We start from the raw sequence: 16,332 nt of genomic DNA, 5'->3' as shown, positions 1-16,332 counted from the left end.
AGCATCTAAAAATGTCAAATTTAGTGGGCCCAACATGCGTCTGAGTTACCACACAAAAGTGTTTCCCTTGTAGAACAGTAACTCTACATTACCTGAGAGTCTGTAATCCACCAGATGCCTATGCATGCTCTCACCTTGGCTTCTCTGCATTATTCCGTGTTCTTCATTTTCTTCTTCGTTCGAAATTCTCTTCTGGGTGTGCTCAATTCACATTGATCTCTTCATTCTTTGCTTCATTTTGTCCAGCTACTTCACCAAATTCGGTAATTGTTTCCAATTTAACATTTTATTGCAGAGATTCCACAGTTGAATTGAACGAGTTTTTGCTTTTATTTGACCAAATCTGGTTCACTCGTTACAAACCCTGTTCAAATGCACGGCCTGTAAAAAACGAAAATGAAGACCCCAAAAGATTCAGAGAAACCATTCTGGGATCAGATTCAGATGAGAAGCCCATCGAGTAACTCACTGACAGGAACCGGGTCAAGCAGCCGTCTCGGACCCAAACTCATGGTCTGGCTTATCCTCTTTGTTTCAGTCACTTATGTTATCTACACTCTGAAGCTGATCTCCACCTCACGCGGTTGCGTCGAAGAACCTTTCTCAATCACCCACCGTGTGCTGGCAACGTCAACAACAATGGACAATATCACATCCATGCCGTTGATTCTCAATCAAACGGCGGCCGGCCAACACCTCATCCATCCACGCGAATCTCAAGAAAGAAGAACACAAATACCGACTGATATCCACCACATCGTGTTCGGCATCGCGGCGTCAGCTAAACTGTGGAGCAAGAGAAAAGAGTACATCAAAATATGGTACAGTCCGAAACAAATGCGAGGCGTTGTGTGGCTTGACGATGATGTCAAAACAAACCAGAGCGAAAACTTGCCTCCAATAAAGATCTCAAGCAACACTTCAAATTTCCCTTACTCGAACAAGAAGGGTCACCGTTCGGCTATACGGATCTCACGCATCGTGTCAGAAACTCTCCGACTTGGGCTGAAGAACGTGAGGTGGCTTGTGATGGGAGACGACGACACCGTTTTCATAACGGAGAATTTGATTAGGGTTTTGAGAAAATATGACCATAACCAGTTTTATTATATAGGGAGCTTATCGGAATCCCATTTACAGAACATATTTTTCTCTTATGGCATGGCTTATGGTGGCGGTGGGTTCGCTATAAGCTATCCGTTGGCTAAAGCTCTTGCTAAGATGCAAGACAGATGTATTCATAGATATCCAGGACTCTACGGTTCTGATGATCGAATGCAAGCTTGTATGGCGGAACTCGGTGTTCCACTCACTAAAGAACTCGGTTTTCACCAGGTTTGCAACTCACTCGCTCAACCTCTACTCTTTGTTTTTACCTTTTTTTTTTTCTTTAGTTGTAAAATTTAATTTCTGTTTCGCAATTCTTAGTTTTCTGTGTTGAGTTCGCCCTGTTGTTTTTGGACTTTCTTGCTCAATGGGGTTCAGTGGCTGTGACTTGTGAGTTAATAAGAGTTGCGGTTGAGTTAATGAACTCGTTTTGAAACTGTATGCAATGATCTCGGAACTGGACAAAGTCCGACCTGGTGGAGGGGGTATTTTGGCATTTATTGATAATATAAATTTAGTTTAGATGTATAATACTAAAAATTGAGGTCTTGGTTTCAAATGATAGAAATGAATTATTTTTTTTAAATTGGTTTTTTATATTAATCGGATCAAACCTGGTTTCTATCTGATTTAATTGTTTGAACTGTTAGATTTAATTTGATCTAACTCTAAAAACAATTTTCAAACAAATTTGAACCGGTTTTACTCATAGATTACAGTTCAACAAGTAAGATCAGTTTGTCCGATCCAATATTTAAAAATTGTATATATTTTAATTTGCAATTTTGATAGATGTTGATTGGCTTTGGATGGATGTATGTGTCGTTTTCCATTGGCCATAAAATTGGCTCTGACAAGAGGCGTCTAATTAATTCAATGTTGTTTGTAGCCAGACTCAAATTGTGGAGTTAGGGTCCACGCGGAGTATGGTTGACCCATTTTCTAAAGTATCAACAGACTTTGCATTGTCTAGTTTTTGTTTTTTCAGTGATTTAAATCTCTGACCGAACCAGCTGGTTCGATTGCTGGTTCGATTGAAAATGGATGATAAATCTGATTTGAGTCATGATTAAAACTCGTTTTAGTCATCGAATTGGATTCATTTGGGTTTGAAATATAAGTCATGTCAAGGTGTAATTCAACAGGTTAGACTAATCTGACTGGCATGTTGATGTTATACTGATGTTAGGATGACTAAACCCTGTTTTAAAATTTTATTTATGTCATACTAACACCATCATTTCGTTTGGTTGGTTGGATGGATCGACACTCAGATCAGTCATCTGATCGGGCCAAGACTTAATCCTGTTGAAAAGCATTGTTTTTTTTTTTTTTTTTTGTGTACAGGCCATGTACTGTGATGTATGACTTGTTAACAAAGGTTGCATCATAATGATTTTTTGTAGTGTTTTAAAACTTGAACCGCATTAGCCGGTCAGACTGGGAATTGGTGACACATTCAGATTGAATCATAATTAAAAACTTAAAATCAGTTTTAGTTTTTAGATCAATGTAACTCAAGTTAGAAATGTGTGAATTGTGCTACATTGTTGTTCCATTGTCAAGTCAGACTGATTTGATTGTCATACTGATATCACCATTCCTCCGTCGACTGATTGGACCAATCTACCCATTGATCTTGGTTTTGAGTTTAACTGGTATTTTAATGATTTACATTTGTACTTAGAGCATGTATTTGTTGCAAGTCATGAAGGATTGTTACTGATTCTAACATCTGCTCCTTGATGAATTGCAATCAGTATGATGTACACGGCAATTTGTTCGGACTCCTGGCAGCGCACCCGGTTACGCCCTTGGTGTCCCTTCATCACCTTGACGTCGTTGAGCCCATCTTCCCCAATGTGACTCGTGTTCAAGCCCTTGAGCGGCTTATGGTGCCTAAGAAGCTTGATTCTGCTGCACTCATGCAACAATCCATCTGCTATGACAAAGAAAAGAGCTGGACTATTTCGGTTTCATGGGGCTTTGCAGTTCAAGTCTTCCGCGGAATATTTTCACCCCGGGAGATAGAAATGCCCTCAAGAACATTTTTGAATTGGTACAGAAGAGCAGATTACACGGCATATGCCTTCAACACTCGTCCAGTGGCCCGAAACCAGTGTCAAAAACCATTTGTATTTTACTTGTCAGATGCTAAATTCGATTCGAAAATGAATCAAACAGTGAGCGAGTATCATCAGCAAAAAATCCCTCACCCTTCCTGCAGATGGAAGATGGCGGATCCTGCTAATCTTGATGTAGTGGTGGTTTACAAAAATCCAGATCCACGTCTATGGGAAAGAGTAAGTTGTTGAGTATAGTTTCATCATTCAACTAGCTTTCTTGCTTGTGTTATTTCATATGCTTGGTTGATACAAATGACCAACATGAATTTCTTTGTGTTTCAACAGTCTCCAAGAAGAAATTGTTGCAGAGTGATAAAGTCAAAGAAGAGTCCAAGGATGGAGATAGATGTGGGTGTATGCAGAGAAGATGAGGTTAGCGAAGTATAATTAGAGAGATAATTAATTGTACAGTAGGTTTAGGGCTGGATTCGATCTTTGGTCGAACCCAAACAAGGTTCAGCTCTAGATCAACAAATTGAGATTCGAACTTGACTACACAACAATTTTAATCTTGGTTTCAATTTGATTTATTTGATATGAGCTTAAAATATTTGAATCGAGTCTTGTCTTAGATAGGTTTTCTTTTGTTGGAATTTCTTTTTGAGTTGTATCTTAAGATCTAGTTAAAGGGTTAGTCACAATTGGACTATGACCTAATCAAAGAATTAGTGTATACATTCGATTAGAGTGATTTAATGGTTAAATTGTTATTTTACTAAAATAGTTTTATTCGAACCGGTTTGATGGGTAATAAAACAGTGTCATCATAAGAGTGTCGGCAGAAGAAAAAGGCAAGGTCTGTTGCCCTGCTAAAGTGGTCTGAGGGTGACTTTCCAAATGTCACTTCCAATATTTCCAGGGCGTGATGGCGAGAGACACCTTTGTGTCACACGGCGCTTTTATGATCAAAGCGTAGATGGTTAAAGTAGGTGAGAATTTCACGTTATGTGTCGCTTATCAAGGTGCCGAAATGGGTTCAAATTTTTTATCAATGGTCCAGATGCCTCACTCATCACTCACATATATATTATGGTTGCACCAGACAATAAACACCCATCGATCCCCCTTACTTTAAATAAAAGAAAATCATTCCGAGTTAATTTTATAACCGTAGTTTCATTTAGCTATATATTGTACTAAACCTGTTCTAACCAGGGGTCGATTCCGGTCAGGTCAACCCAAACACCTTTGCTATGAATTTAGTTTGAATAAAAAATAGTTTAATTTTAGTTTATCAAATCAAAATTAAGTTTTATTTAAGTTCAGTTTAAATAAAAAATAGTTCAATTAAGTTCGATAAGAGTGTGATTCAATTTGTAACTTAAATTAATAGTTCGAATTTAGAGCTCTATTCGATTTAAATTAATGGTTTGAATTGACAATTCTAATGTATAGCTCAAATTTGCGATTTGAGTTTATGATTTATTGATAAAATGATATCATTTTATCTAAATAATATTTAAAATTTCTAATTAGAGTTATGAATTCGAATCGAATTAAATTATAAATTTAAATCGAACTGAATCATGAATTCAAACTACTGAATTCAAATTGATTCAAATCATAAATTTTAGTCTAATCATATCATGATTTAAACTATTCATTAAAATCTCTAATTCAAATCAGATTCGAATGGACACGACCTGTGTTATTTAGTCAAACTTTATTTTAATTAAATGTAATTCATAATTTAATTTAATAATTAAATAAGAAAAACTGGTTTTGATATATTATAATCTTTATTCAGAAAATTCATCGGTTAAGTGATTAGACTTGAAAAGACCTGAATCATCTTTTTCATCAGATAAGGGTTCGGTTTGACCCTAAAAACATTGTTCTTATAAATTTCGTACCAAAGAGTAAATCTTTGACATTGCATGTACCATCATGGTTACATATCACTTTAATAATTATTAAACACATTAATAGTTGGGTCCAGTGTTTAATTACCTTTATACCACTATTAATTTTCATAATCCCAATATCGATGACCTGCCTTTGACTGAATCAAAAAGGTCACGATCGATAAACTAATATTGAATTGGATTGAAAAATTAATTTTATTTTAGATTTTATTTAAATTAATTTAAACTCAAATATTTTGATTTATTCGAACTTAATTTATTTTATAAAAATGAGTCAATCTGTAACTCAAATTATACTCTTTCAATTCAATTTTGAATTCAAATTTAAACAGTTTGGATAGAGTCTAACCTTATTCTCCACCCTCTACTTCCACAACCTTACTCATAATACGGTATTTAAAAGAGTCAATTTGAGATCGATAAACTAATGCTCGAATTCAATCAAAAAACAAGTTTATTTTGAATTTGATTTAAACCGACTCAAACTTAGATATTTGGATCGGTTTGTACTTAGTTTGTTTTAAGAAAAAAGTCTAATCTTTGACTCAAACTCTACTTGTTCAATTCGATTTCAACTTTGATTCCACCAGCTTGGATGGAATTCAACCCTATTCCCTGCACTCTTGCTACTTCCACAACCTTACTTGCATATGATACAGACGAATTTTGCTTCCTGGTACAGCCATTGTTATCAGCCAAAGCTTGGAAAGGAAAATGACAAGAGAGACAGGCTGTAATGGCATGTGCTAATTAAGCATGCAATATAAATAAATTAGGTCGGAGCATGTCTGCTATAATGTCAAATTTGATATATCTGCTGCTTCGGCGGCTATTGATCGCCAATAAAGCCTACCCACAACCAGAAATGCAGAAGAGATATCGATGTGGTTGTCTAAACACTCAACAGATTTCAAAAGTACCTGGCACTGGTCCACTGTTTAAATAGCAACCATTTTTGGCCTAAACAACTCACATTGTAGAGTGGTTGTGTCCTTTCAAACCAAAATACCCTTTCCTGAATATTCTTTTACAGTACATATGTATAGGGGAACACATCTATTTTTCGTTTAGGATAATCAACGAAGTTAATTAGGAAATTTGAGCAAAGTATTAAGCTTGAATCTCGCCTAGGCAAGTATGATTTGGGGCTAGGAGGATTTTGCATGGGTATAGCCAACCCACGTGAGTGTCAATGCATAGGTAGGGGTGAATCCAATTCAAAAACTAGATCGGTTTAAATCCATAGCTTACCTCGAATCAATTGATGTTTTCAAATTGAAGCTTCAGTTTGACAAGTTAGATTGAGGTTTAAGGTTATTTGTTTATTCAGTGATACTATTTACCTCTCTTATAACAATATTTACTCAACAATAACTCTCTAATGACATTGTGTACCAACCCACGTGAGCATTGATAGGATTGAACTCGAATTGAATTGGCTTAGTCTTGAAAACTAGCTTAGCTCAATTTGAATTCATATATGTCAAACTCAAACTGAGCTTGAGCTGTGAGGGTTTACTCATTTTTTAAACCAAGTTAAACTCGAGCTAAAAAAAAAGTTTAACTTGGTCTAACTCGCTAGTCGAGCGAATGATTTGATTTAGTTTGAGTTCGATATGTGATTTAATTCGAGTCATAACAAATAATTGTCAAAACAACATTATTTTGTCTGTTTTAAGGTAAAACAACATCATTGTGTTAATGAGCCAAGAACTTGAGTTACAAATTCAAACCATGAACTCGAGACAAGTTTCAAATTGTGTACTTAGGGTCGAGCCAAATTCAAGCTATTGTTAACTTTGGTTTAATGAACTTAAGCCGAATTCAAGCTCAATTTTTTATTGTTGCCGAACTTGACCTTAAGGGTGTTCACTTTGCTAAGAGCCCTCCAATGATATTGTGCACAATTTAAACAAGTTTGAGTTTGAACCAAATATTATAGATTTGATCCGAGTTTAAGTTGATCATAGACTTTACTCAGCTCAAATCAAATTCACTCTTAACTAAGTATGAGACTTGTATCCCACGTGATGAATATGAAACGGCGGGGCATGCTTCATGCAAGATTTGTATCAGTAATACATAATAGAAACCCTAAATCAAGTATATAGTTAAAACGTGCCATTACTGTAATAAAAGAGAAAGACAGAGAAACTGTAAAGGGGAATTGAAGGGTCGGAATATCACGTTAACAAGTTGCAGGTGGTGTCATATTATATGGTGGTGGCTGCAGCCTCAAACAAGAACAGAAGTAAAGCTTCTACCAAGGTTAAAACCAGAGATTCTTTCCGATCCAGGCATCATATACATATACATATATATATATATACCCGCACACACATAAACCCTAAAGCACAAACATTCGATTTTGTGTATATAGACATTGAAACCTGAAGTAGTTTAAACTTCATAATCGAAGATCTTCCTAAAATGACAGACTTCTATCAATTGATACTAACAATGATTAGCAAGCAATTATGAATGGCCTTTGCAACAATCACATTCTAAACCCACAAAACATGCCCTTTGCAGCAGCCGAACATTCCCAAATTCTATGTTTTGCCCATTCCATGCATGCAACATAGTTCCTTTGTTTTGCTCTTTCTGGTTTCCGGTGAAGTTGCAGAACAGTAAAAGAAGAAGAAAAACAGCAAATTATTTAATGAGAATGGTGATTAAAATGGTATGTGAAATCAGATTTTAGTAAAATTGGTGGTACATTAAAAATTTCAGATAAAATATCTAAATTCAAACTTCTGTTATACTTGAAAAATCTTGTTTTCTTTACAATTTAATGAAAAAAATTTCTATTAGCACATCAATAGAAATATTGCAATCATAATTTTTAGTTTTTGCATGGAAGTTTTCCAGCAGTAATAAATGGATGAATCTGTTTCTTTCTATGTACGTCGCTTTCCCTAGCTAGAATCGAAGGCAGCATTTATATCTTACATTTGCATCATTTAATGCTTCTCATTTTAGGTCAATCTTCCTTGCGATTCATGGATTTCTTCACCCACTTCATTTCTTCATCAAGCAAGACAAGTGGGTTCATGTTTATTTACGTACGATAAAACTATTTGTACATATTTTTTAGTATACAATTGATTATATAAATGATGTCTCAATATATAATAATTTTGAATTAAAGATAAGGTAACATTCATTCATATAATAATATATCATTTATGTACCTAATTGTATATTCAAAAGTATGATACGTAACATTGCTCATTTACTTATTGTAATAATTTTTTAGTATATAGTAATTTCTTGTTTGTGACTAAGCAATTTGATTCTATTGTGATCATATATTGCTCCTTCAAATGAACTATCTATATGAAGTTCCAGTGAGATGCCTTGCTTAAAGATTCAGATCAGACCAATTCATCTTATAAGGGATTGGTGATAAATTTAGTTCGAATCATATGATTAAAATATGTTCTAGCCATTAGACTAAATTGATGCGGGATTAAATCAGACAAATCATGTTGAATTATGATTCCACGACTTAGTCAAACCATTTCAACCATCATAATAACATCAACCTAATTAATTAAAATCCATTAAAACCCGTTATTGAGGTTGAAGTGACTCAAACCAAAATATATAGTGCATCAATAGTGACTACTAATCAAACCTATGTTTCAAGATTGTGACTAGATTTTAATTAATATATATATAAATAAAATTTTAAAATTTTAATTATGTTATTTTAATATTACTGGTTTGTCATACAGGTTGGACTAGTCGACCTATTGACTAATGATTTGACCAAGTTAAGACCTAATTTAGGTGCAAGACCATGAATGCAGTTGAAAGGTCTATTGGGTAGCACATCATGAACCAACTTTGATCGCTAAAATTTAATCTTTGAGCATGCAAAGATATGGTCCCGAAAATTAAAATTAAAATGAAACGAAATGTCTTCAACACTAATTTAGAAAAGGCAGTTGATAAAGGTAGCTTTTCCATGAGCAAAAGCAGTAGCATAAACTCATGGCAATGTTGACAAAATCATAAAGCAAGGCCAATGAGAAAAAAAAATATCATCTTCATCAACATGAATCAGGACCACAACAATGAAGTGATCACGATCGATATTCTGTGATTTTGTGGGGGGATCGAAGTGTCTTAATCCTCTAAACAAACGACCCAACCCATTTGTGCTAATAAATTTGATTTGTCTTCATAGGTCAAAATATTATCGAAATTTATTGGTTCAATTCCAAATAATATCAGCCACAAATGATTAAATCACTTGGAGCTTGTGCAGCAACATCAGAAAGAAAGAAAAAAAAGAGAAAGGAGATGGATAGTTCAGGCCTATCTATAAATACGAATATAGATAAATAAGTTATAATTTCTAATGTAAGCTATAATATTCCGATCTTATATCAAAAAATATGAGTTATGGTGTGGGGTTTACATGAATTTAGGTTCCTTAATCTCAACAAATAAATTTTTTAGTATGATTCTTTCAAAATTTGTATAATTTGTTATTAGAACTATTATTATATCTTTCGGTTGCAATCTTACAATACATGTAATAATGTTTACATTGCAGTGTTGATTCAAGTTAATAGAGAGCTAACACATAACACACCTGTGTAGATGTTAGGGTTATAAAGCGTGGCAATATGTTATCAACCTAAGTGCACATGGGAAAGTATAAACTTTTAGTGCCCAACTACAATCATACGGAGCATGGTGGTATGTACAATCCTAAGTGCACATTATTGTAAAATATGATTTCTGATATGAGGTTCTCCTGATGTTCGAATCAAGATATAATAGGTTAAGTCTTTGAAAAACAGATTCCACCTAAAAAGAAGAAAGAAATATCGTCTGTATAATCTTGCATCAATCAATTGCCATCGCCATTGAAATGCAACCTAACATTAAATAGACATGTTTGTACCAATATTAAAAATATATAAAAAGATGCAAATCTACTAGAGCTAGCCTTGAAACTATCTTCCACAGCATATATATATATATATATATATATATATATATTTTTTTTCAATCCCACTGTAGCTCTTTATGTATTTATATATATATATATATTATCGTATGGAGCATTACCTTTACCTAAACTATTTAACTATACCACCATAATTCTTTGATAAGAATTAAGAATTCTTCAATGATCATCTCTTCATAACTATGGAGATGAACTTTGCTGCTTCTAACCAGCCAAGTCATGAAGCAACTGAGCTCCCATCAGATTCCGGTAAGGTAAATTCTGTCCTTCACCATCTAAAAGTGAATATTGAACCGGTTGGCAATCTTCAATGTGGTCTCTGGCGTAAAAAAGAGAGTTTTGCGATGCAGGAGAGAAAGCTAAGCTCACTCCACTCCCTCCATGTTGCTGCAACCCTAGTGTCAATGACACACCACCTCCATTGAAGTTCTGATTAGCATTACTATGATCATTAGCATAAGAAGCCCCACCGACCCCGTGTTGATTATACGTTGAAAAATCCATTTCCATGGTACCAAATGTCCCAAAGTTTTGCTGTTGATGGTGCAAGTGTTGGTTTTGATGAAGGCTTTTAGGGGTTTTAGGATCATTTTTATCTGGGTTATTGATAATGGAAGATAAACACTCTGAATCAATCCGAACAGGCTGGTCTTGTGTTGGTTTCTGATCAGTTTTAGGATTCTGATTAGCCTCATCAGAAGAGGCCATGCTGTTGTCTCCTTCCTTTGCTTCTTCCAAGTACATTTCTTCCACCATAGGCTTCCATAGCCTCACCCTCGCGTTGATGAACCAATTGGACACCTGTTGAGATAGACGGAAGAAGCCCAAAGAAGTTCAATAATTGTAGACTATTATAAAAACTATAGATCCCAAGGAGACATGGGCCATTGATATTATAAATAAATTCATGTAGGATTAAAATAATAAACCATAGAGAGATGTGGACATGCCTGGCTTCTTGATAGGCCAGTTTGGCGGGCTAAGATATGTTTATCAACATCGCTTGGGTATCTGCAGAGGATTTTTCATGGAAAAATTTTGTTAGTATTGAGAGTTTGGTACATGGGAGAATATTTCTTTTTACTTGCGTGTGTGTGTGCGAGAGAGAGAGAGGGAGATGGGTCCTATGTAACAGGGAAAAAGGTCAAGAGATATTTGGAGTGATTTAATATGACAAATTTGGATGATGGAATCTGAATAATGGTGCAAAGAAAGTAACAAAAAGATTACGTTGTTTTTGCAAGAAAAATGATTGAGACTAGCTATACTTGAATGTTGCAGAAGAAAGAGGAGATAAAAGAAGGGGGAGATTTACGGGTGGAGAAAATGCTCAAACAACCAAGCTCGAAGAACTGAAACGGATCTTTCTGGTAGGCCTCTTTGGGGTCTCCATGGATGAGTCTCCATCATACTCATCTGTTGAAAAGCCTTTTGTTGCCTCAAAGCTTGATCAAGGATTCTTAGTCTTGGTGTTTCACCTCTGGTTGTGCCTGGTGCAACGGGATCTTTCTCTCCCATGGCCTTCTTTGTAGCTTGAAGTTCACCCACAATCCCATCTCTTAGACATCGAAAATGCTTTGACATAGCCTTAGAAGCCAAAGCTGAATACACAGTTGCTGCTCCATTACCAGCCACTGCTTCAAAGGAAGACACCACAGCTTTCATTTGATCAGAGTAGTGCTTGTATCTTCTGTCAACCTAACCATACATGAGAAATAAGTTAATCTTTTTGGATTTATCACAATCTGTTCATTTATGGGAAGGCCCCAAGTCGCTAAATTAGATCAGAATAAAAAAAAAATATGTTTTCCTTTTGCTTTTTCTCTTTTGATGGAAAGGATATTGGAGAGAAACATATTATATATTTATAACTGCATACCTCATCCAGCATTGAAAGCAGCTTTGCCTTTCTTTTCTGCAATTCCATGTATTCCAGTGAGTAAAGAGATTGCCTTCTGGAAGAACTACTTGCATTTTCATCATCCCATTGTTTGGTCTTAAGGGTCTTCTGTTTTGGGCCGTCAGTTTGCTTAGTCCCAATGCTACAGAACTCATTCAAAAGCTCCTGAACAGGAACTAAGTACTTTGAATTCCTCAGCTGAAACTGCGCTTGATGATGAATATTTGCAGCTTTACCCAAAAACCCATCTTGCATAAGCTGTTGGCCATGGTTGTTGTGATTGGCTGGCCTCAGTTCGAAAGACTGTAAACTGATACTTGAAGGATTGCTTGAAGAGAGGGAAAGTGAAAGACCTTGACTTGGTCTTTCATTTGCTGCACACGGAAAAACACATCTCAAAGAAGAATCATCAACAAGCAGCCTATTCTCTTGCCAAGAACCATGCTCATGAGTTTCAACTATAAGATTCTCACTACTTGTTCCTGATATCCCAGTTGTGAATAATTCTGATTTGTTGAACTCATGATGATGATGATGATGATAAAAGTCACTTGTTGATTCATTGATCTTCTTTGAAGAAGGGCCAGCGTTGTTTCCATGTTTGTTAAAGAAACCTTTCCACATAACAGAGTTAGTGTCAGTGTGTTGCTGCTGTAGATTCTTTGTGAACCCTATCATCTCCATGCCCGTGGTCAAGTTGAACATCTCTGGATTCGATTCAAAGTCTTGGATCTGGTTCACCTGCAGATGGGTTTGATGAATTATTGGGTTACTCGATGAAATATCTGAGTAACAAAAGCCACCTGCTGAGGAAATCAAGTTCCTTGATTTTTCTTCACAGATTTCTCTAGCCATGTATATCCAATTCTATCTCTCTCTCTCTCTCTCTCTCTCTCTACCTACCTATCTTCTGAAATTAGAAATTAAGTCGATGCTGACACTGCAACCACAATTCCATCAAAACTCACTCCTTAAAACCCACAATCAGAAATCAGAAAACAAGATCGTAAGAACCAAAAAAATTAAATCTTTGTTCTTGTTGGCTGGTTATATGCAAAAATAAAACAAGAGATGAAAGAAGAAAAAGCCTTACAAGATTGAAAACAGAAGTAGAAGTTAATTTTGCTTAGTGGTGTTGAAGAATAAGAAGATGATCTCAATAAGTCAACATGTTGAGTTGAGAGCCATGAGAGAAACCTAGTAAGAATAAAGCTGATGCATATATATATATATACATGTGTGTATATATATACGTCTTCAGAAATCAATGGAGAAGATGATCAGCCTCAGATATAATAAGTGATCATAATTGGATGTAAGACTTGGCTTGGCTTTTTTTTTTCTCTCTCTAAAAAAGCTAAGCAGCTAGAAGCTCAAACTGAACTGGGTCAATGCGTCCCCATATTAATACAACCAAAATAGACTTCACAATAAGAAAATAAAATCTCATCCCTTCAATTTTTTCATATTAAAATGACCACAATTAAAAAGTAAATGAATAAGGGAAAAAAAAAAAAACCCTGCTTCAGAAAGTTTGTATATATATATATATATATATACACATATATGTATATGTATAGATTATAAAAGACTGGATGGTTAAGATGAGAAGACCAAACAATGGAAACTAATGGCAGTCGTTTGCCTGGTTGGCAAACTACAAGCCGCCACATGAGGTGTTTCTGCTTAATAAATTAAGAATTGGGTTGAGGTCTTAATACAAACAAACAAACCGACATATATCCCAATAATTCAGTCCCATGTAGGAGTTGGAAGCAGGCTTCTTTAGATGGGTTTCAGACTTCCAGTTCTGAGAGGCTCTCTACTCTGAGGACTGATGATTTGGGTGTGGTGTGGGCCTCTAAATTCTGGACAAATGGGAAATATTGTGTGGGGAATGAAACCAAACCGGTGAAATTTGGGTTTAGAGATGAACCACACAATTATCATATAATTCAAGAGTTCGATTCTATTATATGGCTGTTAAGTTTTGAATTCATACTCTTTTTGTTGATTGAATATAACTTTACTTTTATTATTTAAACTATCTTTTTAACGTAATGGATTTTGTACTGTAAATTAAAGTGAGAATATAAAAAAAAAAATGGTTCCCAAAATAAGGGACTGTGTATGAGAAGGGATGAGGTGGTCCAAACTTTCCAATCAAATTGTAATTAATTGGTGAATTAAAGTGCTCCACCCATCCATCGCCCTCTTTCCCTCTCTTCAATTCTTTGGACCACTCAAATTTCTTCTCCTTAAAAAATATGCTTACTCCACGCGCACCTTCCACAGGAATTAGATTCAATTTGGATTAAATTTGATTAGGGTTAATTTGAAATTGGTTTGAATATAAAACAATTAATTTGAGATTGATTTAAAATTGATAAGTTAAAATTAAAATTTTCTTGGAAGACAAATTTAAATCTGGGTTTGATCTTATTTAGCTTAAACTTGAATGTTTGGACAACTTATGTTATGAAACAAAAAACCCAATATTTGGTTTGAACTTGACTCATTCAATTCGAGTTTAAATTCGAACTTTAACTAGGGTGCAATTGAATTGAATTGAATATTATTTGGCTCGATTGCATTATGTCAAAACTCAAGCTCGGTTAAAAATTTATTTTAAACTCACAACTCATATATTTATTAATTACCCCTATAATCAAAGTCAAAGTGTAAAACCTTAGGGGTGTCAATGAAAATTTTTAAACTTTTAAAGGGTTGTTGATATATTATTCAAACCGAGCTTGAACTCATGAGTTTACCAAATCAATCAACAACAAGCTCAAACTCAACTTGACAATTGTTAAACCAAGTCTAACTCAACACGAGTTAAGCCGCAAACAACTCGGCTTATTTGTAGCCCTAATTATATGTACATGATGATATGTACCTAACTCAAATTGGAGAGACTTTCTTTAGCAATATTATATACATTTAATTTTGAATACTTAATTAGTTATATGTATCATCGTGTGATTGGATATTACCTTATTTTTAGTTCAAAATCACTTAATCACATAATGACATATTATCTAAGCACCCGTTATATATCCAAAATCGGATCTATGGTTTTTTATATTGTATTTTTAGTGGGAGAGTGAAACACAAGAAATAATGACGAGAGTGAGGGTACAGCTTTAAATTTTTCTCCGCTAAAAGCAGGTGGTCCACTAAGGAAGCTTTCTATGCTGCTTCCCAATTTTTCTCTTCTTTTACACATTCACACTTAGTCCCTTCGCTCACTCACATCACTAATTTTGTACATCCTCTCCTGTACTATTTCTCTATTCAAACCAACACAATGCACCCCACCGCATCTTATAATCCAATCTCCCAGTTTCACTCTCACTTCTTCCCACAGTAAACTCCATCTCCTTCACGTGACTTTCATCAGATTTCATATCCCAATAAACGGGTGAGTCCGCGGAACTCCTGGAAACCCACCAGAAAAAAAGAAAAATATATTAAAGCTAGAAGTTGACCTTTCTCGGTGAAGAATCAGAATGAGACACCCAGAAAAGACGGGGGTGGGTGTGTAAAAAAGATCACCTGCAGAGGTCTGAGTAAGAATGGATTCAGTGTACAATCTTGTGCCTGGTTTGGAACTTGGAACTATTATTATAGTGCTGGTAGTTTTGTGGTTTTAGGCTTCTTTGTACTAATTGACAGTGTGGTCCAGTGTCCATCTCTGAGAACCTTTCAATAATTTTACAGGATCAATCTACTGAGCTATATATCTCTGTATCTATATGTATATATAATATTGGCATTAGGGCATCAATGAGTGCACTCTTTTTTTATGCAGCTTTTCTGAAAAATCTGGTGTCAAGAGAATCAACCAACAGTCTTTTCTTCTTTATTTATTGTTTTTAAACACAAATCCTAAGTAAGATTCGATAAGAGTCAAGGTGACTCGAATCTAATGACTTATTAGAAAGTTGTTGATAAATTTATCTTTTTTAATGATTTTTTTTATAACATTTTTTTTAACATTTTTTTTATTTATCGTTTTCGACATCCCTTATTATTGATCTTCATTAGGATATTTTAGATGGTTTTAACTTGTGTTTGACTTGGAGTTATTAATTAAAATAATCATATTTTAAGGTATATTCTAATATTCAAATAGCAAGGAATATTCATTTCATTGCTAGCCATTTCAAAATTTTAGTCTTGTTTTTCGTCAACTAATCGGCCAAAAATCTGATAGCAAACCCACCACATTCACTTTCCAAACCTTACATTACAAGACCGACCTTTTTCGTCTATTTCATCCATTCTCTCAATCGTCATATTTCTTCACCACTGCACTTTGGTGTTGTCATTGTCATTACCTTT

At 34.9% G+C, this 16,332-nt stretch overlaps 2 protein-coding genes across 5 annotated transcripts; one reads left to right on the top strand and one right to left on the bottom strand.

Annotated features, from left to right (window-relative positions):
- Window positions 1-79: 79 nt before the first annotated feature.
- Window positions 80-3,783, top strand: LOC123204738. The gene is made up of 3 exons (XM_044621541.1): window positions 80-1,335; window positions 2,868-3,410; window positions 3,519-3,783. Exons 1-3 carry the CDS (start codon window positions 397-399, stop codon window positions 3,618-3,620), a joined length of 1,584 nt encoding a protein of 527 aa, XP_044477476.1. The 5' UTR covers window positions 80-396; the 3' UTR covers window positions 3,621-3,783.
- Window positions 3,784-9,956: 6,173 nt separating this feature from the next.
- On the bottom strand, window positions 9,957-13,376 carry LOC123203877 (homeobox protein BEL1 homolog). Of its 4 annotated transcripts, XM_044620343.1 has the most exons (6): window positions 13,079-13,374; window positions 12,889-12,925; window positions 11,965-12,726; window positions 11,401-11,783; window positions 11,036-11,096; window positions 9,957-10,886 (listed from the first exon to the last, which is right to left on the bottom strand). In XM_044620343.1, the coding sequence occupies exons 3-6, from the start codon at window positions 12,688-12,690 to the stop codon at window positions 10,290-10,292; spliced, it is 1,767 nt and encodes a 588-aa protein (XP_044476278.1). In that variant the 5' UTR covers window positions 12,691-12,726; window positions 12,889-12,925; window positions 13,079-13,374; the 3' UTR covers window positions 9,957-10,289. The 4 variants fall into 4 exon arrangements, with proteins under 4 accessions (XP_044476278.1, XP_044476276.1, XP_044476277.1 ...); XM_044620341.1 differs by having other exon boundaries at window positions 11,965-12,925; window positions 13,079-13,376; XM_044620342.1 differs by lacking the exon at window positions 12,889-12,925.
- Window positions 13,377-16,332: the final 2,956 nt, after the last annotated feature.

The sequence above is a fragment of the Mangifera indica genome, chromosome 20 (assembly GCF_011075055.1).
Source record: "Mangifera indica cultivar Alphonso chromosome 20, CATAS_Mindica_2.1, whole genome shotgun sequence".
NCBI classification, from domain to species: Eukaryota; Viridiplantae; Streptophyta; class Magnoliopsida; order Sapindales; family Anacardiaceae; genus Mangifera; species Mangifera indica.
The sequence above is the reverse complement of the archived record's forward strand: the minus strand, read 5'-3'. Positions and strand labels throughout refer to the sequence as shown.

Excerpts from the sequence above, each read along its gene's own strand:
- LOC123203877 (XM_044620340.1), bottom strand. The coding sequence starts at position 12,840 with ATGGCTAGAGAAATCTGTGAAGAAAAATCAAGGAACTTGATTTCCTCA. Across the intron at positions 11,097-11,400 it reads TTTGAGCATTTTCTCCACCC|ATACCCAAGCGATGTTGATA; the intron begins GTAAATCTCCCC and ends AATCCTCTGCAG. Across the intron at positions 10,887-11,035 it reads CTGGCCTATCAAGAAGCCAG|GTGTCCAATTGGTTCATCAA; the intron begins GCATGTCCACAT and ends CTATCTCAACAG.
- LOC123204738 (XM_044621541.1), top strand. The coding sequence starts at position 397 with ATGAAGACCCCAAAAGATTCAGAGAAACCATTCTGGGATCAGATTCAG. Across the intron at positions 1,336-2,867 it reads AAGAACTCGGTTTTCACCAG|TATGATGTACACGGCAATTT; the intron begins GTTTGCAACTCA and ends AATTGCAATCAG. Across the intron at positions 3,411-3,518 it reads ATCCACGTCTATGGGAAAGA|TCTCCAAGAAGAAATTGTTG; the intron begins GTAAGTTGTTGA and ends GTGTTTCAACAG.